Below are 27081 nucleotides of genomic sequence, written 5' to 3' on the forward strand. Positions count from 1 at the left end.
AATAGGTGAGGCGGAAAAGGCCAAATAATATATAAAACTGGAGTAAAGTCTTCTCTTCAAAGAAAGTCTTGAATCGTGGATGTTTTTTAGTTGCATTTTTGATATAAAAAGTCTACAAGATTTTTCCAAGTTTTCAAGAGTCTGACAAAATATGAAAAAGTCATTTTTAAAACGATTCTGGAAACGGAGCCGGCAAAAAATATTTAAATTTTGATCCTCTGATTTACTTTTTTGTAGATAATAATTCACCATTATTTTGTCTGGTGGAAACAGTGCCAATGAGACAGCGCGTATTCGGCTTGATTTTTTGATATTTGACGGGTTGCTGCTTTGTCTTCTTTCTTCATTTTTTTAGAGCTGACCCTATGCTCAGATTTTTGAAATTTTAATGAAACATTGTTGGGTACCTGTAAAAAAATGTTGGATCCAAAAAATTTATGGATCACGAATCTGCTCTTCCAGAGCGCTAAGATACGATAAATCATCCAAATCTTCATCTTCAAGTTGGTGCGAAAATCCCTTGTGTAAAAAGATTCCTTACTAAGACGGAGATGAAAATATTGCTGAACTTTATTGAATCGATTACGCTGACCACATTGATGCATTCATCAGTACGGATGAATTAATTTAACTTAATAGTAGGTATGTATACATATAAGTTAAATAATAAAGGGTACCCTCAATTTACCTCTAATAACAATAGTAGTGCCTCGCAGCACTCATTCGATTCTTATATTTCATCTGAGCAAACCAAATTTTTCAGCTTCTCCACAATAGTCAAAATCATTTCATCAATAGAAATGTTCATGTCATATTTTCAAATTTTCATAGGTTTTTTTTGTTGAATCTGAAAAACATAATTCAGAAATGATTGAGGAAAAACTTGAACGCAAATATGTACCTACTTTTGCGCTATTTTTCACGTTTGTTTGTTTTTTCAAAAATGAAAATTTGAATTAGGTAAAAAATGGGAAAATAACATCAGAAAATTGATCGATCTCATCTTTACAAATTTGAGCTCATGTCAGTTTTATCAAGGACTTGGGAACTGTTGATAAAATGAATAAATTTATTCAAGTAGGTATTTATTTTCAATTTTTAACATCCCAGGTCCTTGATCAAAGTGATAAGAGCAAATTTGTGAAGACCAAATCGACCAATTTTCTGCTGGTTTTTTCCATTTTTAAACCAAATTTTTACTTTTGAAAAAATAAATAAATGTGAAAAATGGCGCAACTATTCACTTTTTAGTTTTTCCTCGATCAAATTGGTAAATTACCGTGTCCAGATCACTATAATGTTTTCCAGATTCAACCCAAAACCAATGTAAATTTGAAGTAATACGTTGTCTGTTGATATGTCCGATCATAGTGTTCACAAAATTATGATCGCTTTTTGATTCCTCGCAACCGAGACTAAAATAGCTGATCTACAAATTAATGGCACTCGCTTCAGCAAGAGCTGATTTTTGCTCATCTTTGGCTCTGTTAAAATAAAAGGTTTGGACACATCTTAACCCATGGTTTATTATTCAACAACCAACTTCTTCAAGTTGGTGCGGAAATCCCTTGTATAAAAAGATTCCTTACTAATGTAATCTATGAAGGAGATGAAATATGATTAAATGTAACTTATACAGATTTTGCTAAGCTTTATTGAATCGATTACACCAACCACTTTGATCGCATTCATTAGTACAGATGAATTAATATAATTTAAAAACGTCTGGAATTGTTCATCACCACACTCTGTGCCATCTTCAAGTTTGAATTTACAATTTGGTGGATTATTGATAGTTTCCGTCATCGCCTTTACACACCAATAATGGTATGTATAGTGGCATAATTTGGCGGAGATAACAAAACGATACTTTTCTTTGATATTTGGCAGTTGTCCAAGTGAATTATTGCAATAGGAACATGCAGCAATATCAATAGGAAATTGAAGAAACTTGATATTTCTTCTGCACTTTTTCCTGTAAAAAAAGCAGAAATTTTTTCTGAATTATTAGGGTAAGGTTGCCCAAATCGTACCACTTTTTAGTTTTTTCAACCTGGACTGCGCTCTAACTATTTTTTGGAAACCATTTATGCACCAAATTGTACCTTGGTCTTTTGCCTACCTTTGAGCGCAAAAACAAAAATTGCATCTCAAATTGCAAAGGCGCTATTTGAATCCGCGCAAAGGTCTCAAAAAGGTACGATTTAGGGACCTAGTTGCTCAAATCATACCACCAGTTTCTCAAATATTACATACTTTTAAGAGGATTAAACGTAAGTTAGCTTTTCATAATTTTGTTGTCGCAATTAACTTACATAACAGGTCAGTTTTTTTAACGGAAGATGCAATTTTTCTAAAAAAAACTTCATAAAATAAACACCAATGATTCAATGTGCCTGATATTGATATCAGGCACCTTGAAATGCATGCTAGTAACATATTTTATTAGTAGAAAGTGCTATTTGCGGATAGTTTCTGAGATAGAGGGGGTGGTATGATTTGGACACCGGTACGATTTCGGCAACCTTACCCTATAACTTAGCTATTGTATAAAAAAATAAAAATGGAAGTAGTTTCTATATACTTACCTACGAGATATTCGTTTGCAATTATGTGAAACATTTCTTGGACAGCAGTAATATTTGCAAATCTCGGGTGAATTGACACCACATTTTCTAACCCTGTCATCATTTTATTGACTGACAATAATGGTATAACTGATGAAACTTGTAGTAATACTCTATGAACTCCAAATCGGATAAAAATTCTTTCAAGTTCAAATTAATCAACACTCTTTTAATACTTATGCTGTGGAGACATTAATAAAAATTAAATACATACATATAATAATAATTTAAAAAAATTATTCTAAATATCACTCGTTATGAGGTAATGCATGTGAGAACATCTGATTTTGGCATTAACAAACGTTTCTTTCAAAACTGTTTTTAGTATTTCACTATATTGTGGTGCCAGTAACACGTACCATTGGTTTCAAATACTTGAATAATTTGTTCTCTTTGACAATTTTTTTTGCAAATGTCAAGATATAAATTTTTGTGTTTGTTGCTTTTAGTGAGATATATATTACTGGAAATTCCCAAAAAGAAAATCGATTACCTACTAATTTATGTAAAAATAATTGAGTATATTTTGCTTATGCAACACTACTTACAATGTATTTCTTTGAGCAGCAAAAAGTCAACAGCTGCTTCATTGTCTTACAATGAAAGTCTTTATCCACCTCATAAATAGTCAAGTTCTTTTCAGAAACTAATAATCTCTGTACATTATGTGCCTCTATTTATTAGTGTAGCTGTAAGTGTTCCGCATTATAACTAGGTAAATAGTAAAATCTGGACTTTTTCTTTTCTCTACCCGACAAATCAGTCTTTCTTTTACGATGACGTTGCACATCTTTTTCAATAATTAGTCCATTTAGAAATCCGTGTCAGCTGAAGCATAGTAGGTAGTCATCAAATAATCTCTTCTGTTGAAGTTCACAAACCTAGAGCGAGACATAGACGCTGATTTGGCCTTATTGCTACCATATAGTCAATACGCTTCTTCCACTTTAATTTATGATCAATAATCACACCCAAGTTCATATTTGATTTGTTTGGAAACCACCAATATACCTGCATAGAAATAAACTGTTATTGGAATTTTGTTCAAATTTTCTCTACAGGTAAGTCATCTTCAAAAACTCAAAAAACACTCGAAAATGTGTTTTTCGTATCATAGCACCATCAAAAAAAGCAATATTGCCAGTGATGTAGTTCTGAAATCTTGCATGCGGACCTCTGAAAACAGCTTAAAAAATCAAACAACTCATTGAAAACCATATTCTGAGCTCATTGACCCCCTCCCCCAATTTGGGGTGTGAAAGAAGATTGACAATATGGGTATCGCTATCATATGAATCGAACTCGCTAAACACGAATATGAAGTTAGATTTGCAGTTGGACCCTCCTAACAGTCACATTAGGGGTGAGGGTTACCCAAAAATTGGATTTTTTATGAAAAATTCAATTTTTGGGCAACCTACTCTCTCAAATGTGGGTCTTTATAAGCGTTAAGCTGTAATATCTGCATATTATTCTTGTTCAGTAAGGTTCTTTGCAAATATTTCGCATTTACGATGCTAAAATATTGAAAGATATCATTCCTAAAACTGAGGAAGTATGTATTTTGGAATGTACATGGGTGGTGCTAGTTTTTTGGTCATTATTGAAAATTTCAAAAAATTGATAAAATTTCCTGAAGTTTTGACGATTTTTCTCGAATTTTTGAAACTCGAAATGTTGGCACCACTGTGTTCCAAAATATGCTATTTCCTTAGTTTTTAGAGGCTTACGTGCAAAATTTCAGAACTATGGCAATATTGCCTTTTTTGCCGGTGCCATGACACAAAAAACACACTTTTGAGTGTTTTTTGAGTGTTTGAAGATGGCTCACCTGAAGGCAAAATTTGAAAAAAAATTCCAATCAATGTAGAGAGAAAGGTAACGTTTTATGTCCTTCGAAGAGAGACAAGCCTTGTTCTAGGAGGGATACTTCTCCCTTCGCGAGATTCGTAGGTTGGAATCGGTTCTTGTTTTCAGTTCTATAGAACCAGTTATCTCGAGGTATGAAATTTCCATCTTTATTTGGCACGAATATCAAGAGATCATCTTCTTAGTTTTTTTTTTCAATTTTATGAAGACTGCGGCTGGCGTCCACCAGAGTGTCACTGTTTTGTTGTCGCACATTTCTTCGGATATTTGTTTGAATTCGAATGCAGAATATCTGGCATGAAGACACGCATATTTCACCTTGTTTGTGTGAACAAATTGCAGAGAAGAGCAACTTCGCGTCTTTATCCATCCTCTTTTAACAAAGAGACAATAATATCATGTAAATTTCGAAGTATTTGACTGTCTCTCGCACTTCCATAGTTTAATTCGGACATACCGAGGGGGACAGTTTATTTAATAAAATGAATTCTTTCTCATGCTGGGTCACTCTAGATCTTTAGTTTAATTTGTATTTTCATCTGTCACAAGAAAATGAAAAGAACATAATTAGAAATTTTCAAAAATAAATAAAATAAAAATAATAAATACATCTTCAATAAAGTGCTAAATGGAACTACATAGGTATTTCTCAATTTTATTGTGCAAAATTTTCAATTTTGAGAAGCAGCGTTCACAGGTAGGTAAGCCTAACTTTGTGTAATAAGAATACTCAACATGCACTTTTGAATTATTCATGTTGTACTCCTTCAGAAAATTCAAGATAGATTCACAAAAAGTAGTTTTGAGCGGTGGAGGGGGTAAGTTCTGTATGTTTTGGTACCACTTAAAATGAAGACGAAGTGCTTGCCCAATCTCATAGAGGTACCTCTATTTAGTAAGATTTAGTTTTAATATACTTATGTGATGAATATCTCTCTCATATAAAAAATCAAGACATAAACATTAAGTAATTACCTAAATATATAAATCACATAAGTTACACAAATATAAATTTAAATTGGTAATGAAATAGAGAACGGATTTGTCATAAATCCATAAGTATGTCATCATTTTTAGCGCATATTTCCGCATTTTTAAGCAATTTTCTTTTTTTTCTGCATTTTTTAAAAATGTTGTCAAGATTTTTGAAAATTTTAATGTTTTTTCATTCAAAACAGAGTCACCAACAGCAAAATAGGTACCAAACATATTCAAAAAAAAATTCTCGAAAAATGAATATTTTTCTTGTAAAATCAAGATTTGATTTCTCATTATTATCTGACTGTTTTTTAGGTCACAATTCCGAGATTTAAATTACAAATGAAATCTTGAAATTACTTATTACCGGATTACGATTAAGCATACACCATTGCTTAAAAATTAAAAATTATTGATATTTAAGTAAAATTTAGCCACAATAAATTCATAATTTATAGGTATCTATATTTTTCAAGTTCTTCATGCATAAAACTCCGTTCTTTGGTAATTAATTAACAAAATTACGAATAAAAAGAATGTAAATATACCACTCCCTTGAAAAGCAGCTATGAAGTACATACCATACATATATTTGAAGTCATTGGCTTCCATATTTTCATGTGATTTTACCTCCAATTCCAAATGGAAGATTTTAAGGATCGTTAATACGACAATACGGATAGACAAACATTCATACATACTCTATATAAAGTTTCGTTTCTTTGAACGACTCACGCGGACTGTACCCAGCTTCACACACGATCTTCATGTGGTACTTTGACAAGTCATCGGCCACGGTTTGCAATCGGACGTTCTTTTTATTGATGACCACCGATCTCGCATTCATCAATTCCGGCGAAAGCACCTCGACTGTGAAAAAAAATAACGATTAGATGCAATCTAATTACAAGTTCAAAACTTTTATTGAATCATACAGGTATCCAACCCAATGTTTGAATCACACGTATTTTCAAAGGTATGTATAACTCTAACATATAACTCAAACCATGGTCAGCTGTCACATATGCTTCGAACTATGTTTGACTCTTACGATAATCGAAATTTGTATTAAATTCTCACATACCTACATTAGAAGCGTAACAACTACGTAAGAATTATACATAGATCTCACCTAAATCTGTGTCCTGTTCCAGGACAACACTTGTGAAGTCCTCGGCGGTCCCAAGCAGCGCTACTTTTTCCTCATCACCGGTCTGGGACGATGATGACGAAGAACTATCCGACTCAGACATTTCTTCATCTCCCTCTCCTTCTTCTTCATCATCGTATTCTTCGTCATCATCGTATTTTTCGTCATCATCTTCGTACTCCGTTGTGCTATCGTTTGGATCACATACTACAGCATCCGCGGTCTTTCGTTTTCTTTTAGTCCCAGCTGTGGTCGATTTTTTCGGCGGGTACAACTTATTTGAAAAAACCTTGCGTGAGTCATGTGTGAAAAATCATCAGTCTACAAAAATTCTAGGTATTTATTAATTCAAATTTTTTTACTGTCATATGTGAGAAATACAAGGTTTCCACTGATGTTCTCAATGCTACCAGAGTTGGCGCGATTCCTTCCTTCTTCAGAATCGGACTCTCAAAGTTCGATTCTCATATTCAAGGGAATCGCGATTCATCAAGTCCGATTCGTTTCTAAAGCGAATCCGATTCTGAATCGGGGTTTTTGCGGTTCTCGATTCCCCCCGATTCCGATTCTGAAGGATTTTATCAGCGTCAATCGAGTAAAATTACAGTAATTCATTTTTATACAATATTCAAATTGAAGTTCAACTATAAAAAGTGTATGAAATGAAATTATGAACTATCTTAAAAAGAAGGTAGGTATTTTCTCATTTTCCAAGAATTTCAGCTTTTCTGTCTCCTTACGTAATGTTTATTTTCATAAACCATTAACGCAGTAGTATTCTATTTTGATTTGAAAACCATGAGAAAAAAAGTCCAAATCCACCTAGACAACAAGTATTGACAAAATAAAATATTTTTTTATTAAAGAAAATGACAAAATTTTACATTTTTAAAAGTAAAAGCACATCATAATAATAGGTACTTATTGTTACCTTTTAGCATTAGCAACGTTTGAAAATGATCGTCTGTTAAACGATTACGAATTGGTATTAAAATAAGGGCAGCAAGTGAAAATAGCCGCTCAACTGCAGCTGAGCTGCTTAGTAAGACATTAAATTTGCGAAAAACGGGAACTATCAGTGGGTGATCTTGAAGCATTTTCATCGATGTTCGTTTATCCTGTAGAAATGTCTTTACGCTCATAGTTGCAAATAATCTTTTCGAGGTGGAATCCGTTTCTGAATTGGCATCGGAGCTTCCAGCTTTTGGCATACACAACGACAGAAATTCATCGCAATCTTCATCAGGCTCAGTTATAATGGATTCTCTGAAGGGGAAAAAAGTTACAATAGAATATTGTTGAGCAATGGGAATTTTCAAGAAAAAAAAATGCATCGTATACATATTACAAATAGAATTTTGTAGGTAAGTACATACATATTCAAACTCACTTTGATGGAAGACAATGTTCCTCATTTCGATTCAGCACATCGAGGACAGCATTTACAAATAACTCTGTGAATTTTTCGTGCATTTGTTCTTTGAATGGGCCTGTTTTGAAGGCAGGATTTGAAATCGTAGCTAGGATGGCGCTCAGTACAATGCTATCGTCTGTTAATTGATAGAACTCTTTGAATCGATCAGTCAGGAATGTACAAAGCTCAGTAGCTAAAAATTTCTCCGTAGCCACGCTTGAAGTTTTGACAACGTTTTCCAACGATACTTTTAACGAGAATAAAGTTGGTAAAAATGTACCATACAAAGCATCTGATTGTAGTTTATCAAGTGCTATGGCTACTGGTTTCATCACATTAACATAACTTCTTATGTAAAGCAACTCCGCTTCGTTGAGTATATCTTTTTCTCGGAAAAAACCCATTTGCTCGAGAATTGGTAGCTTCTTTTCATTTTCACTGAGGAATTTGAGAGCATCATACAAGGAATTCCACCTTGTTATCACGGGGTAAGGTATATGACGTCCGTAAACAGCATATAATTTTTCAAAACGGCTTGGAATTCGACTACCTTTCCATATGACTCCACATTTGGCAATTGCAGATTGATGTAAGGTGAGCAGAGAAGGACGTTTTTTCAGAATTTTCGCGTAATCAGCTGAAGCTAATAAGTTCAACGTATGACTTCCGCACCTACAGAACGAAAACTAATTAGAAATGCAATTTTTTTGACGAGGTTAACATCAAAATAATGTTTGAAATCTTACGTATAATGTGGTGGCAAATTGTATAAACTTAACCTTGCTTCATCTAACTCAGCCTGCACAGATTCAAACTCAACATGTACACTTTCATCAGACGTATCTGTGCCTGTCTCATTGTCGTCCCAGTCCAGATTGATATCGATGACTTCTACATCATCTTCGTTCTCAGCATCTGATGGATTAAGATGCGCATATACGTTTTTACAGCCAAAGGTTTTGAACGATTTTCCAAAATTCCTTGCATTATCCGTGACGATACCCACAACTTTGCCATTACTCTCAGATTGATGAGCTTTCAAGTTGAATTTTTGAAGAATCGCATCAATGCCAGCAGCCAAGTTTTGATAATCATGTTTACCAGTAGTTCGTCGGCAAGCAAGTACAGCTGAGTTTCTTTCAAAACTAGGAAAAAACAATTAAAATTCACGATTATTTTAACCTTCGAATAACAAGAGCAAATAAGTTATTGAAAATGTTTCATACTTTTCATTCAACCAATGAGCAGTGATTCCTAGAAAGCTTTTTTTACCACTTGTCCACATATCGCACGTAATACATACGTAGTCAACATTTTCGAAAATTAGTTTCAGTTTGTCGATGACCTGGAGTTGCAGCTTATCAATCTCTGTGGTCAACGTATGCCTTTTCATCACTGATACTTGAACAAATGGCTGAAACACTGAAAACATATCGCGAAATCCATTTTCTTCAACAACAGATAATGGATGCAATCCATTTATCACAAATCTGACAACTTTTGTATTGAATAAGTGTTGTATATCCTTTTGTAATTTAATTCGCTGATACTGAGATAAACCAGAGAAGTCCGAGTCGGCAGATAATTTTGTACAGAATTGTGTGATTGTTTTTTGAGCAGTATTTGACACAGGAGCAGCAACCGCAATGTTTCCACTTGTTGATGATTGTACTTCAGTATTACGTTTTTTCTGATCTTTTTTCTTTTGAATTTTGTACTCTTGATACTGTTTTTCATACTCTTTACCATGAGTCTATAAATGAATAAATTAATATCAGGAAAATTGTATCAAAACGGAGAGCGATAATTGTAGGTATAAGTTTAGTTTAGTGTTTGAACAACATTTAGGTACCTTTATATGGCGCAAAAAATTTGAACGACTGCTATCGGATACTGAAATTGACACGCAACATGTTGAACATTTGGCCCTCGTAATCTCTCGAAATGCTCCATCCTTGAAAACTTTTGTAAGACTTTCAAAGATGAAAAATTTTCCATCTAGCATTGGCGAGTTTTTGTAATTTTCTTTAAATTTTTCAACATCAATAGTGAGATCCTCTGAGGTTTCCATCGCGTCGTTCATGCCACTGTCATCTACATTATCTACTGGTTCATTTATTTCACCATCATCTACAGTACATATAATAGAAAATGAAAATTGATTATGTACCTGCCTATACACCTAGTTTACAAACTGAAGATACATAGTAAAAACTAAAAGTTCTCACCTTTCTTTCTCTTTCGAGATCGTGATGAAGAAGGGGAACGAGAACTAGAATCTTCACAACTGGACGCATTGCTACTTGGGTTCCATTCTGGATCATGATGATCATCATCCAAATCAGAATTTTCCGACATAATCTTCAAAACCTAGAAAGTAATTCGTAAATTAGCGCATCTGCGAGAAAAAACTATTGGCAGAGGAATGAAAAACTACAGCATGCAACCTATAAGCGTTTCACTGCGTTTGTAATTGAAATGTAGGCAATAAAATTCTAAACAATTTAAATTTCTAACAGAAAAGCGGTAAGAGAGTTTTTTATTAGGACAATACGCAGAATGATTATCAATAAATACCTGGATACTTGAATTTGAACTTAAAGTTTGATACCGGATAGGAGACTACAGACAAATGAACTTTACATCTACTGCTAAAGGAAAAAAGGTCAAGTTTCAAGTGATAACTTTGAGAAAATGTAAGTGTAAATCTATCTACGAGTAAGATCTGTAGCTGAGTATTTGAGCTGAATTCTACTATAAAATTATAATCCTACAACATTAAATACCTACTAGCTGATGAAAATAATGTCAGATTGATACTTACTCGGAGTATGAGTTATTACTAATACTTAGAAGAGAAATGTAATTCTTATGTATGACTTACAGCGAAAGCTGGACAGATGAATACTTTGGTCTTCATGTTGCAAAATTAAAAAAGGTACACGAAAAGTTTAAAACTAAAACTTAATATTTATTTCACCACATAATCGAAATTCACAACACGGAACCATTTCATACTTTACTCTACTGCTTTTGCGTTTGCGTTGCCTGATCACTGTCGAAACATGTGCAGAGAATCGGAGGGAATCGTGAGAGTGCGATTCCGAATCGAAAGGGAATCGGATTCTTGCATTTTACGATTCCTTTCTTTCAAAGAATCGCGATTTGAATCCGATTCGAATCGCGAGAATCGGATTCTTTCTCGATTCTTTCACGCGATTCGAATCGCGCCAACTCTGAATGCTACCATACAACTGATGACTGTCTGTGGAAAATGTTACGATATTCATCCAGCGATTAAAGAGAAGACAAAAGAGCTGCTTCATGGTTTTATCCTTAAAATTCAAACAAATGGTATCTAAATTTGGCGGATTGGGGTTAATATTTCTTAACCTCGCCGAGGGAATCACAATAATGTTGGTGTTTCAAAGTCATTAAAAGAAAATTATTAGAAAACAATGTTTAAAAAAATAAAAATAAAGATGCTGTAAAAATTTCTTAAAAAACCATTTTACTAAAATTTCCTTATTTTTGAAAAGGCGGAAGGGACTCCAGACACAATCCAGCCAAATTGTGATAAACGAAGCTCTAGGGAACCGATAGGGAGCGATTCATCCATCATACACTTCCCAAAATATTCAGCCCTGATGATCATGTCAATTTTCTCAATAGAAATGTTGGTATCATGGTAGGCTGGGCACTTTTCAGATTCCACACAAAACCAATAGAAATTTGAAATAATGCATTGTCTGCTGACATCTTCTGTGTAATACATATTTTCCTGATAGTACATCTATCAAGGATAAAAATACTAATCTTATATATTCAAGTTGCTCAGTTTCACTGCACCTAGCCCAGATGCAAAAGAAAGTTGACTTACCTATTCTATGTCTCTGGGTTGATTGGGACACACCTTGTTTGGCTATCCTTATTGTGGATGGCCTTTGAAAACCTTTTCGCTGGTTTGTCCAATATAGGTATTCAATATTCTGTCAACCATAGCGTTTACAAATCTACATATGTATCATCATTGTTTGATTCCTTGCAACTGAGACTATATAGATCCTCTTCAATGGCACTTGCTTCAGCAGGAGCTGATTTTTTTCTCATTTTTGTCTTTGTTAAAATAAAAGGTTCGGATACACCTTAACCCATGGTTTATTATTTCACAACCAACTTGACAGCTGAACATAGACTCATAAAATATTTAAATCTGCCAATATAAAGTTTGTGACAAACATGAGTCACCTAAAACTAGAAACCTAAAATACCTAATTGAAAATTACTTACTTACTTCTGACACCTCAGATGATAAATGTGTCCTTGCAGTCAGAGAAGACTACAGGCAGGCCATTTCCACCCTCCAAAAGGCACTTGAAGCTATTGCTAAGTGGATGACTAGGTGGAAAATAGCGGCAAACTCTCGCAAGTCTGTGCATGTGGACTTTGCCCTACGTAGTCATAATTACCTTCCAATCACTCTCAATGGAGACACCATCCCATACGCTACTTCGGCAAAATACCTAGGAATGCACCTAGACTGTCGCTTAACTTGGAGCCAGCATATTCAAGCAAAAAAAAATCCAAATTCGAGAAAAAGTTCGCGAGCTGTATTGGTTACTGGGTCCCTCATCTGAGCTCAGCCTAGAATCGAAAAGGCTTCTATACCTATCCGTCATTAGGCCGATCTGGCTGTATGGAATCGCCCTGTGGGGCTGTGCCAGCAAGTCCAACATAATGACCATCCAGAGATGTCAAAACGTAATCCTCGGTCGCATAGTACGTGCCTATCGCTTTGAGAGAAACGACTCCATACATCGTGATCTCAATATTGAGTCAGTAGAAGAGGCAATCCGAAGGTTCGCAGTCAACTACGAACTCCGATTATCCAGACACTGCAACCCCAGCGCGATCGAATTGTTGGACACGACAGAAGAAACAAGACGTTTAAAAAGATTCAAGCCAACTGATTTACCAATCCGATTTTTATAATTCATGAAGCGAGGTCATTGCACTATCACTTCACCACCGTGATTTCTTCCTATGTTAATCGTACAGATAGATGCCGCATAAGCTGGCAGTGGCTGTAATAATTGTAAAAAAAAAAAAAAAACTTCTGACACCTTAGACACAACAATTACATCCAGGTATGACATAGAAATCATATCCCAGTTTTTCTACACTGTTTCCATATTACTCATTAAAGTCTGTTCGAGTTGAAAGCATACAAAAATTATTAGTAACACGATAATCTCAACTGCTTAATTTCTACTTGACAGCTAAAAATTTTGATTTTTCAGCGAAATGTTGAGGTACATCATCGCATAAAGCAGTAAAGAACTACAGAAATTTCAACTTACATATTGAAGAATTTTTTAATAATTATTTATACCAATTCAATTTTCAAATCTTTTTTATGGTAAAAAAAAGTCCAGATGAACTTGTTTTATGAGTATCTTTAGAATCAATTTATCTCTTCTTGTGTGATGAAGTATCTCTAGATTTTACTGAAAATAGACACTGGATGGAAAAGTTCATGCAATACTTTACCTGTTACAATGCGATTCCATTTCCATTCTGATTAGATAAGCTTAAGTATAGTTCGACTTTGTGATTCATACAATGAAACGCTAGCAGCCGAATGAACCCGTGGGAAGAGTAAAACTGAAACAATAAACAAGCTGGAAAATATATTCTTGAGCTCTAATTCAGGAATGAACATAATTTTTGAAAAATTTTAACGACGATTTTTCATTCATTTTTACAGTAAAAGCTTGTAATAACGCTCTTCAAAGGACCAGAGAAAAAGAGCGTTATAACCGAAAGTCTCTTTTTAACACTGATTAGCGTTATACCACGAATTCTCGTTTTAAAGCGAAAAAAGTGTTATAAAGGAAGTGGAAACGTGAACTTTATTTTGAATTTGAACAACTATTCCAGTTGGAACTAAAAAAATCTGAAATTTTACTTTGATTTTGAGGTCTGCTATAATAATATAAATGATTTTTTGGCAAAATTTTGCCATAAAAGTTTTGTTTTGCTTTTTTAAAAATCAAAACTACAAAAATTGCAAAAAAAAAACTACACATGAGTAAGCTTTTTTTGCAACAAATTGGGTTTTTGCTGTTAAAATTATGAAAAAAAATGTGATTTTTCCTGAATTTTAGAGCGTTAAAACGCGAATTCTGCCATAAACATCGAACAATGTACGTAGATGCTTACCGAATTGTAATCATGAGACGTTCAGCTGGTGTTATTGGGCGTGTGTTGAATCGAGTAATTTTCTTCTGTATTCGGTTGGAAATTTTGGATAGGATCATGTAAAATGTGGAAATCGACATCCTCATATACTCGAAGAATTGATTAGGATGTTTTCTCAGTTCGTAGTATAAATTCGCGAATTCGCCTTTATGAGCTTTACCTTTATTTATAGGGTGCACATCGAAACCCCTTTCACAACCCAACAGTAAACTCCATTTCAATGCAGCTGAATCAAGTAGAAAATAGGTATCTGCATCCATGATGTAAATTTCAATAGGAATAACACAAATTTTAACAATAATAACTTAATTTCAACAAGAATAACTCAATTTCTGTCACTTTTAGCATATATTTCATTAGTTATCAGTCAATATTGATCAAGTGATAAAAAAAACGCTCTGTAGAAACGCTCGCCGCCTTTGCAAAAACGCTAAATAGTATGGCCACTAAAACGCTTAGCGGTGCATTTTGCTACCGCTGAACGCTCACCGCTCACCGCTTACCGCTCGTAAGCATGGCCTCAGCCTAATTTTACATTGGTTTAAATGGGGATGTCAAGAGATCGGAAGAAATAAGCGTTATAACGAGCTTTTACTGTACTTGCACACATTATTCTACCTAGTTTAATTAATCACAATTGCAACAATTTTAATCTATGGTGTCTGGGGAGTGGTGGTTCAAACTTCAGATTTTAATACAGCTGGGTGCAAGTAAGAAAAAAGGTCATGTAAAGGTGTGAAATATCTTGAAAATTGAAGGAGCAAAACACGTTTTCAAAATCCAAGAGCCAAAATCCAATTCTGACCATGGAGGTTGAATAGTACATACTTTAAAAAATTACATATTATGACTTTTTGCTCAACTTGAAAATTGAAGGCGCTACAAATGATTTTTAATTTCAAAAAATCGTGATGAGAAAAATAGGCTAAATGTGGAAATGACTACTTCACCGTCAAAAAATAAACAAAATTTTGTTATGATCAATTTTTTTCTCACTCTAAAATTTAAAAGTAGTACTTAATAATTTCCGTATTTATTTTTTTCATCGCGATTTTTTGAAATTAAAGTCATTTGTAGCCCCTTTAACTTGCAAGTTGGGCAAAACTACCGACCCCTATGGTCAAAATTGGATTTTGGCTCTTGAATTTTGAAAACGTATTTGCCTCTGTAATTTTCAATACAGGCAAGACTTGTTTATCTTGCATTTTTTTTTGTACTCGTACCTGGTTGTATCCAAATCTGAAGTTTGTACTACCCCTCCCCGAACACCCTGTATAATCTACTACTTGACAGGCGTTATAATGTTTTATGATGAAGAAGAAATCGATTTTGATACTTATTCTTCTTAATCTTTTTCAACGTGCTAATTCGAAATAGATATACATATTTACTTGCTTTTTAAAAATTGTAGTTCTTTGGAAACATTTCACTTTGTAAATGCTTTGGCTCATTGGCTGTGTAGTGTTTTAGAAATAATTTCAATTTCAATTACACGCTCTCGCCGTAATTTCATCACGAATAAAGAAAAAGCCTGTCAAAGGTACCAAAACTTGATTAAAAAACCGCAGATAACCCCCTTCATCTCTTCTTGCACCTGCCTCGCGTACCTTTACCTTTATAGCTCTCAAATGATGAATCGACGTTTGCTCTCGAGTAATTATACAATATACGTCGGGTTCATAGAACCTAACCATTAAATTTTCACCATTGCTGATGAAAAACGATCCGTCGAATAATAATATTTTGCCTGTGCTCGATATTGCAGGGGCTACGAAATAACCAAATGTAGTAGCTCCTTTAATGTCGAGTTTGGGTTAAATTTCCATATAATATAAAGGGACCATGCAATCCATATTCGTACACATATCGTGTGATGTGTATACTTGAAGATTTTCGAATATACAGCTACCGGTTTATAAAACGGATCTACTCTTAAGCTTTTAATGCTTCGCTTGACCTTTATTTTCTTTGTATACAGAGTAGGTAGTATGCATTGGAGATCGTAGATAGATACATACATTTCAAGACACACTGTATAGAATATAGTATGGCATATAATGTAATACTGCTGACCGCACGCTTTGGCTATAATGGCCACGTGGCTGGAAACAATAAAAACCTACGCGGACTATAAAAATGCGATGTCAAAACGTTTATTGGTTGTTAATTAATTTTTATAGAGTTTTACAACCGTGTATTGTTTGTAGGACGGATCGACGCATTCGCGTTTCGGTTTGGGGGAAAAGTTACAAAACGAGAAGCAGAATGAAAAATACGACCGTCATTTCCAATTAGAGCAACTTGATGGTATTTTTGTTTTGAAAAATAGAGCCTCGCGTTTTTGTATCGGTGTAATATAAATTACTGTACAGGTTTGTAATCGCGATTTTATGTGTAGGAAGTAGGTGTACAATTGTACATTAGGTATGTGGTTGTACATACTAGAGGGGCTATGGTTTTCTACGTTGATATTTTTCTTATTTGAGAAAGAAGTATGGCACGATGATGCGTGTGTGGACGAGGAAGGGGGAGGGATTAAACCGTAATGAGGTAGTAAGCTGGTCAAAATGTTTGACATCGGGCTTTGAATGCGAGTCTGGAAAATTATCTATGATCAAGAGTAAAATGGTTTTGATTTATTTTCAGAAAAAGTAGGTGCTGTCGCTGAAAAAGCCACATAACAGAATATTGTGTTTTAATTACTTTGTTATATTTTTCAACAATAATTTCTCAATACGAGTAATGATGAATTTTATCAAAAAATTGAACGATTGAAATATGAAAGGAGACTTACCTATACTTGAGTAATGTATGAATCTTAATATTAAGAGGAATATTTAATGTGGGAAACTCCTATTAATGAGAAACAAACAGAAAACAAAAACATGTTAATTCTACGGAGGTTCATCGCTGTGTTTCTGAAGAATTTCAAAATAAGTTACATGGATATTTTCACTTACTTATCTTACTTAGAAATCACACTTTATTAAAAATTATTACAGCTTTCTGAATTTTCCGATTAAAAATTTGTAATGATTTTTGTATTGATTTTGGAAAAATAGCCTTGCAATCATTTGTTAACCTTGAGTTGATGTAAATTGTCATAATTTTTTGAAAATTAAATACTTACCTATCAAAATAACTTGATAGGTATTTTCCAATAATAAATAAACTAGATATCAAATTGCTATCAATATAGGTAATATTGAATTTTACCAAAATTTATTTGAAAGTCGAAAAATAAAATCGAGTAGGTATGTCAAAAATATTGCTTTTGAATTTACAAAAAAAAATTGGAACAGTTGAAAAAAATTGCAAATTTATGAAATCTTGAGAAATATACTTGAGCAAAATATTGTAAAAAAAATACCTGAGAAACAATCAAAAAAGGTAAAAAATACTTGCTTACTTACTTACAAAAAATTGCTCGAATCTTCATTCGATTATGGGCATATTCAGCGCATGTATAGCGGTGCCGGATGTCCCCCCTCCCCACCCTAAAATTGGGAACGCTCAAATTTAAATATTATTGCAAATGCTCAAAATTAAGGTATAATTTCAAGTGCTTACGAATTTACGATTGACTTTTTATGACGAAAAAGCTTAATAGTGAGCTTCGGAAGTACATAAAATGCTCAAAATGAAGTGTTCAAATCAAGTTTTTACAGGGGAAGTTTAAATTGTGTTTTACAATGAAAGTTCAAATTGATCTTTTCAATTAAGCTGTCAACGTTGAAGTTCAAATTCATCTTCAAAAATACTTTCCTTAAGATGAAAACTCAAAATTGAGCTTCAAAAGTGAAACGTCAAAATTGAGAGCTGAAATTGTGCTTTCAAAGCAATTATTAAAATTGAGCGTTCAAAAGCGTAAATTCAAATTGAGGAACCGATCATGGTCAATTATTGTTACTCAAAATTAAGAGCTCCTAGTAGGTACTTGTAATGAATGTTCAAATATGAAAGTTGAAAATTGAGCTTTTGAATTGAAAGTTCAAATTGACTTTTCAAAGTTGAAGTTTCGATTAGCTCAAGGTCTCGGGAGGCTTTCGAAGTGACAGTTTACAACTGAACTATTCTGGTGGATGCTGAAAATTGAGCTTCCAAAGTAAAAGCTCAAAGTTTCAATTTGGAGCTGAAATTGAGCTTTCAAGTGAGAATTCTAACTGAGCTTCAAAAATGAAAATTCACACCAACAATGAGCTGTTGAAATGAAAACTGAAATAGAGCTTTCAACATTTAAAATTGAAGATAAAATTCTCAATGTGAATGCTTTAAATCAAGTTGTGAGATTTCACTTCGAAAGCCTCCCGAGACCTCGAGGTAATTGATACTTCACCTTTGAAAAGACAATTTGAACTTTCGCGTCAAAATCTCAAATTTTTAACTTCAATATTATTAAAAATTCATTTGAAGCATTAGAAGCTCTCAATTTTGAGTAACAATGGATCCACCATATTATTCGTTTGACTCTCAAGTTTTCATCTTGAGAAGTTTTCAAGAGCTTAATTCCAACTTCAACTTTGAAAGTTTTACCAATTAGCTTTCAAGGTAAGGTAGGAGATGGGAAATAAACTTCCAATGTGAAAGCTTGAATTGGTAAAAACTTGTAAGGTTGAAGATGAAAGTCAAACATTACTAAAATGAAAACTTATGTACCATTGAAATCTTCAGACGAATAGCTCTAAATTGAACTTATACGGTGAAAGTTGGAAAAGAACTTTCTAGACAAATGCCTGAAGTAAAATTTCCAAGGTGAAAGCTCAAGGCTAACTCTTAATTCAGAAGCTCAAAATAAACTTTCAATGTGATTGCTGCAGACTAAACTTATTCTAAGGATAAAGATTATTGATGAACTTTTAAGGGGAACGTTTGGAAATGAATGTCTGTCTCTCGGGAAATAAACAATAAATTTTGAAAAGAATGCAATATGTCCGAGGTTGTCTTAATCTAACCATCAAGAGTTGTTATTTGATGAAAAATTCAGAAGCGTTAAGCATAAAATAAAATCCATAAGCGAATAGCAAATGCAAAAACTCTCTTGTAATCAGCAAGTTTCCGATAAATCAATGAAATGATTCAGTGTTGTTTGTGGTCTGAGGGAAAAAGGGCTTCAAATAATTTTTTGACAAGAAATCCGAAATAAAAAGTGTAGAAAAGTACAAATAATGATTCTTACTATTTAACTTGAAGATTTTAAGGTTAGATAGGTATTATGTGGTAAGTATTAGGTTTTTTTTTTCAATGCGATCTTTCGGAACCGTACCTATTCTTCTCTCTACCCCCCCCCCCCCATAATATGGTCAACATTCCTAAAAATTGAAAATGAAATGAGACATTTCATGTTTTAGGCTTTCAAGCGTCCTTATTTTAAATAATGCACTCATTTTTTTGATATGATCTCTGAATGCCCTTACAATTTTCTCCTCTCTTGATAAAGTTTTGAATCCATAAGTAGATTAATGAAAATACGACCTGGATATGTCTATTTTCAATTCTGTGAAGTCGTTGAATCCAAATACCATTTTTTTGTATTTGACTCTTAAATAAGTTCTTCCAATGTAATATATTTTTCAAAATTTCGGAATGGAAATTACGCTTTTTTGAATTCAGAGATCTCAAATTTATAGAAAGACTCATGCTAAAAAAAAATACTCAAGTGAGCAATAGCATTCGAATGGAAGCTATCAAATTATCATCAATATAATTTAATTTTACCAAAATCTATTTGAAATCAGAAAAATTGAATCAAATATGCAAGTTGATGAAAGCTTAGGAAATATAAGAAAAATATTGTAAAAAAAACTCAAGAAACAATAAAAAAAAAGTAAAAAACTACAGTAAAAGCTCGTTATAACGCTCTTCAAGGGACCGAAAAAAAAGAGCGCTATAAGCCGAAACGCGCTATAAGCAAAAGTCTCGTTTTAACGCTGATGAGCGTAATACCGCGAACTCTCGTTTTAAAACAAAAAAAGCGTAATAAAAGGAAGTTCAAACGAGAACTTTATTTTGAAAATCTTAAATTTTACTTTGATTTTGATGCATAGTTTTACTTCTTTGGTTAAAATTTCAGAAAGCCTAGCTTTATTGTTCCAAATTTTCCAAAAAGTAATCAGTTTCTTACCAAAATTATGAAAAATTTTATTTCAGTTTTCTTTTCTACGCAGGCGAAAAATTTAGAACTCTACTCTTCTATAAAAACTGTAGATATCTGCTTTTTTTTGTAAGAATTTTAATCAAGCTTGTATTATAAAGTTTGATTTTTAAAAAAAACATACTTTTCTCGGCGAAAATCGAAAATAATTTTACTTGTTTGTACATGAACTGAAACTATTGAAAGCTAAAAAACAGATTTTTTGGCAAAATTTTGCCAACAATTTTTTTTACTTTTTTTTAAAATCAAAATTGCAAAAAAAAACTGTTGATGCGGCCAAAATGTTCAGAAAGTCTTGCTTTTTTGTCCCAAAAATGGGTTTTTGTTGTCAAGATTGTGAAAAAAATGCAATTTTTTCAGAATTTTAGAGCGTTAAAACGCGATTTATAATCGTTCACGAGCGTTATATCGCGATTAATTTTACATTGGTTTAAATGGGGATGTCAAGGGACCGGAAGAAATCAGCGTTATAACGAAATCCGCGTTATATCCGAAAGCGTTATAACGAGCTTTTACTGTACTTACTTACAAAAAACGATCAAATCTTCAATTTTTGAAATTAATATACAGCCTACTCATTTGGATAATCATAATGGATTTTTACAATTTTAGTTGATGTGGTTCGTGGGTTGCATTTTTTCTAGCACATGTAGCGGTGCCGGACCTGCTTTCCCCCTAAAATTGGGATGCTCAAATTTGAAGTTTTGCGGGAAAGCTCAAATAAAACTATTATTCCAAATGCTCAAAATTAAAATACATACATATAATTCAAAGTGCTCGCGATTGATCTTTTACGGCGAAAGTTTAATATTTAGCTTCAGAAGTAAAAGCTCAAAATAGAGTGTTCAAATTGAGTTTTTAGAGTGAAAGTCTAAATTGAGTTTCTCAATGAAAGTTCAAATTTAGCTTTTCAATCAAGCTGTCAAAGTTGAAGTGCAAATTTATCTTCAAAAATACTTTCCTCAAGATGAAAGCTCAAAATTGGACGATTACAAGTATGTTGAATGGATGAATGCTGAAAATTGAGCTTCAAATGTGAAACGTCAAAATTTAATTAGAGCTAAAATTATACTTTCGAAGGAATTATTCAAATTGAGCTTTAATACTGAAAAACCACCTCAAGCTTTCATAGTTGAAGTTTGAACTAAGCTCTTTAAAGTTTTTCGAGATGAAAGCTTGAAAATTAACAAAACGAAAGTTCACGTCATGTTTTCTTAGTAAAATTACAAATTGGGCTTTCAAATTAAAAGTTGAAAATCAAACTCTCAATGTTGAAGCTCAACGATTATCTTTCAAGGTGAAGTAAACTTCCAAGATTGAACATGGAAGTCAAATAAGCACATAATATTTAAAATGAAAGCTTTCCATCGAAGTCTTCAGACAAATGAATGCAAATTAAGTAAGCTTTTAAGGTTAAACATTATTGATGAACTTTCAAGGCGAAAGCTCAGAAATTAATGTTTTTGGATGATATCTTCAAGCAGAATAGCTCAAAATGACACGTTCCATGTGAAAGTTTTAAGTATGTATTTTTCTCTCAAGAAATGTTTTAATTTAACCATTGAGAGTTGTTTGCAAAAACTCTCTTGTAATCAGCAAGTTTCTGAGAAATCAATGAAATTGTTGATCTCTATAAGTTTATCATTGGGTTTTACGTTCTGAAGTCAAAAAAGCTTCAAAGATTTTAAGCTTAAAAGTAGGTAGTAACAACGTATTACTTGACTATGATTTTTATGGAATTTTCATCCAAATTGAAAATTATCAAAATAACGTGATAGGTATGTAGGTGTTTTTCAATAGTAATAAACTATAAAATGTCATTACCTAATGTATCTAATTGAATTCGACTAAAATTTACTAGAGAGCAGCCAAATAGAATCAAATACATACGATTATCTTTCAAGGTAGGAGGTGTGAAGTAAACTTTCCAAGATTAAAAATGGAAGTCAAATACATAGATACTTAAAATGAAAGCTTTATATCGAAGTCTTCAGACAAATGAATGCTTAAAATTAAATTTTCCATGTAAAAGCCCTAGACTTAACTTTTTGATGCAAAGACTGAAAATAAATTTCCAATATGATTGCCGCAAATTGAGTAAACTTTTAAGGTTAAACATTATTGATGAACTTTCAAGGCAAAAGCTCAGAAATTGATGTTTTTGGATGATATTTTCAAAAATTAACAAAGCGGAATAGCTCAAAATGAAACTTTCAATGTGAAAGTTTTAAATTGAACTTTCAATGTAACTGCTTAGAGTTGGACTTTTTAGATGAAAGCTCAACATTCAACGTTTAAGATGAAAACACAGAAATGCATTTTGAGAATAATTTCTCAAATATTGAATTTTCAAGCTGAAAGCTCAACTTTTAATGATCCTCACGTGTTCCGCTGGAGAGCTATTATTTGAAAATATATTTTTTTCGCCTATTCAACAAACAGCCAATCAACGAATTTTTAGTACTATACAAAACTACTGTAATTATTGCATCTTAAACTTTTTTGAAATTTTTTAAAAATCCAATTTGATAAAAATTATGCATTTGCTCTCAAGAGATGTCTTAATCTAACCATCGAGAGTTATTTACAGAAAAATTCGGAAGCGTGAAGCATTAAAGCACTCCTTAAGTGAAAAGCAAATGCAAAAACTCTCCTGTAATCAGCAAGTTTCCGAGAAATCAATGAAATACGGTGTGATTGCGCGTTTATCATTATTTCATGTGCTGAAGGCAAAACGACTTTAAATTTTTTCATAAAAAAATCCGAAATAAAGTGCACAGAAAAGTAGTCTGCAAAAAATATAATTCTTATTATTTAACTTGAAGATTTTAAGCTTAGATAGGTATGTAGTAGGCCTAGGGTTGTCCTTAAATACATGACAAAAAAAATCGTGATTTCTTCTGCTCCCAATCCTCAAAAAGGGTAACCTCTGGTGAGAAAAAAATCTCCTACTTTTTATTTTTTCCATTTTTGAAAAACTTGAGCTGCGGTGCGTGGGCCTCTCAATTTTCAAAAATTTGAAAAAATCCAACTTCAAAGCAAAGTTTTCAAAATTCAAAAATTTTCAAGTTTTAACACTTTTAAAAAGTGTCATTTGAGTAAAATGAACTCTCATGAGGATATTAACCTCATCCCTAGAAAACCAAGTCAGTCCCCTAAAATAGCTGAAATTCGTATTTTACATTAAATTTCAGCTACATATTTTAGGGGGTCAGCTTGGTTTACAATGGAGGGAGCGGAGCTAAAATCGTCATGAGAGTTTATTTTACTCAAAAGAGACTTTTTAGAGATAACAGAACTTGAAATTTTTAAATTTTTAAATTTTACAGTGAATTTGTATTTTATAAAATTTTTGAAAATTGAGAGGCCCACCGCAACTAGAGTTTTTCGAAAATGAAAAAAAAAAATAGGGAATAATTTTTTCACCAGAGGTCACCACTTCGAGGGTTGGGAGGGAGAAAAATCCCAACTTCCAAAATAAGGGCCACCCCAATTATGTAGGTATTGGGTTATTTTTTTGATGAACTTTCAGAACCATCTCCTTGAATGCCTTGATAGGGAGTATAGGGGAGGGGGGGGGGTCGTTTTAGAGCTTTGATCTAAAAATAACAACGTGCTACTTGACTATAATTTTTATCGAATTTTTATCCAAATTGAGAGATTTCTGCGTCTTCTATGTGTGTTAAGATCCTATTTTTGAATCCTTCTACTTGAAAGTTTAATTTTGAGATTTCCAAGTTTTAAGTTTGAGTCTTATCCTTAGTTATTTTTATTGAAGCCTCTCAAACAAGCAGTGTGAAAGTTCAACTAAAATTTGTACTTTTCCTTCTCCACTTTGTGGCTGATTTTTTTCATTTTGTAGCTGCCTTTACACGTACCTACGGTTGTGATTCCCCGATTATGAAAATTTTTAGATAGTGATTTTCCCTGCATGAAATATTGACTGCCATCGTCAATCGAATACTCGAACAGTATTGCTAATGCGAGTTATTACATTTGGAAATTGTGAGCTTTGAAATTTCATTCCTTTATGATGACCTTTTAGTTTACTTTATTGATGGTGTGATTGACATAGATTTTGAAATGCAATTATTAAAGAAAATTTCTATAAAATTTGTTAAGATAATTGTAATTTTCAGCTGCCAGATCTGAATTTTCCTCTCACCAATCTCTCTGAAGAAGTTGAGATAATGAATTCAACCTTCAAAGGGTCTAAAAAAAGTTCACGAATGAGAAATTTGCATATCTAAGGAGATCACTCAAATAAATCAGACATCAAAACTTGATATTAAATTGCCTTTTCTTCACCATTTTCCTTACTCAATGATGTTATTTATTTTCAAAGAGACTACCTACTCGCTTATTAGCTCTTTAAAAACACCGAAAAAAAATCCCAACACTCGTTACCGAAGCGTAAAATCTTTTTACAGCTTGAAAAAAACGGCAACAAGTACTCGTGGTGTTATACGTAGCACAATTTGCATATTCGTATACCTTTACAAAGGCGGAAACGAGATATAGGTCTAAACTTACGAAACACCCTGTACATAAACGTATTAGCGTATAAAAAAGCATCACTCACGGTAAAAGCGTTTGCTTCTTTTTTCCTTCGATAAAATTCGATGAAAAAAGATTAATTCACACGTAGCCTACACGAGTCGAAGCTCAGAGCGGGATATACCGAAGGATTACCCAAAAGTGATTACAGATAAGCGTTCCAATATCGAACAAAATTTACTACCTGGAACTTTTTCCCATTAAAATTAAAACGAAACAACGCGGCTCTTCTTTTACCTCTTTCTTTCTTTCTTTTTTTTCTTCTTTTTAAATTTCCAATTTTTCTTTCAACTGTCTATTCTTCTACTTTCACTTGTTGTAGAGGCTACGTGGACGCGGATTACACAAAATTGTGTGGGTGTAGTTTATATAAAAAGCATATCTGCCGCTTTATGCGTATTAAAGAGAGAGAAATTTTCTTTCCTCGTATCTCTTACCTTGGTATATTTCCAAACCTCGGTTTTTTTCCTCTTTTTTCGGGCGGATAATCGAACTTTCTTTTCTTTGGTATATACGTCGTCGAGAGCTGATATCGACGATTGAAGATTTTCTCATCTTAATCAATGCGAATCGTTTTCACAATGAATCGCCTTCGGCGGCAGCTCAGTTCATCTGTGGCTGTGTATTCAGAAGAAGACGTCGGCAGGCACTTGAAAAAAGCAAAGGAAATCTTGAAAATAGTTCAAGTTGGAATTGCGTTTTTAAAAACGAGACCTAGTGTCTCGGCGAACTGTTTACACGTCTCTTGATGACGTAATAAAAGACCTGTGTACACACTTCGATAGACATTCTAACATCGTCGACCTTCTACAATAAAAAAGAAAAAATTAATTACATCCTATATCCTTTCTAGAATAGTGCTCTATCATGATGTTGTCGTAAACGGACGCCATTGCCATATTTTTTTCTTCTCTTTTTTTTTTGATAGATAATACACCCGTAATTTTACAACACACCTAAAACGTTCATAGAAGCCCTTTCAAGCAGTAGACCGAATAATACATAAAATTTCGTCAAATGAATTTTTTATCTGCCTGAAAAACTCAGTGAAAGCAAATAATACGCGGTTTACAATTCGCCGCCTCCGCCTCCGCCGACGCTGCAGCACAGGCCAAAGCCGATGAAGCTGCGAGAGTCGTAATAATAAAAATCATCCGTCCAAAAAAAAAACCGCCGCCAAATCTCATTTTCGCGCAGCTAGTTTATAAGAAATTTTTATTTAACAGCACATCATTATTTTTTATGTTACAGCGTCATAAAACAAGTCATAGGAAACGACCTTTCACGGCCGAAAGGCTGAATTTCGTAAATATATTATTCGTACCGCAAATGTGCCACTATTTTCCCAGCACATCGAGTTCTGTATATAGTTTTGTACGAGTAAACACTATGTTTCGTATAGACTCGCGTCTAAATATCACATTCCGAGATTTGATTTTTGTTTATTGCCATCATCGTATTGTATATGGCCTGGGTTTATGTGAAATGTGTATCAGTGTTGTGACTTACATATAGGGTGCCATTTATCGGCACGACAGATTAAATGATTTGAACGACAAAAAAAAGTGTATTGCACGACAGATCCTAACGTCCCAAAACCACTTTTTTAACGACGGAAATAGTTTTCAACCATCGCACGACAACAAAAATTCAAGTGCACGCCAAAAAAATTAAGTGAACGCCAGCGTATGCCCGACAAATTGAATGAAATTCATCGACGACTTTAGTAAATGAACGACGACATAATGATAGAAGCGACGAATTTTTTTTACAAAATTAAAATTTCCAAAAACAATCAATTATTAATGATATCAACGTAACATAACAATAGTATGAATAATTATATGAGAAGTGCCTTTTTAGCCTTGTTTGGCCTACCCCTCTTTTTTGTGGCTTTGATTGTGGAGGAGTGATTGTGGAGGGGGGGAGGGGTAACAAAGGAATAAAAAGCATGTGTACTTTTTTTAAAAAATTTTTCACTTTCAATATTTTTGCCAATGTTGGCATTATGAAGGGGCCAAGGGGGTAAAAAAATTACAAATTTAACAATTTTTAAAGGGAAAAAAAGCAAAAA

The 27081-nt window shown here is 33.3% G+C and overlaps 2 protein-coding genes across 6 annotated transcripts in view; one reads left to right on the plus strand and one right to left on the minus strand.

Moving 5' to 3' along the window:
- The window catches only part of Oct-TyrR (Octopamine-Tyramine receptor), a 769263-nt gene that overhangs the window by 608350 nt on the left and 133832 nt on the right, over positions 1 to 27081 (plus strand). The window lies entirely within an intron of this gene.
- On the minus strand, positions 7530 to 11321 carry LOC135849999 (uncharacterized). Its single transcript, XM_065370676.1, has 6 exons — positions 10267 to 11321; positions 9891 to 10168; positions 9265 to 9791; positions 8785 to 9183; positions 8015 to 8710; positions 7530 to 7890 (listed from the first exon to the last, which is right to left on the minus strand). Exons 1-6 carry the CDS (start codon positions 10394 to 10396, stop codon positions 7530 to 7532), a joined length of 2391 nt encoding a protein of 796 aa, XP_065226748.1. The 5' UTR covers positions 10397 to 11321.

This window comes from Planococcus citri, chromosome 1 (genome assembly GCF_950023065.1).
Source record: "Planococcus citri chromosome 1, ihPlaCitr1.1, whole genome shotgun sequence".
Lineage (NCBI taxonomy): Eukaryota > Metazoa > Arthropoda > Insecta > Hemiptera > Pseudococcidae > Planococcus > Planococcus citri.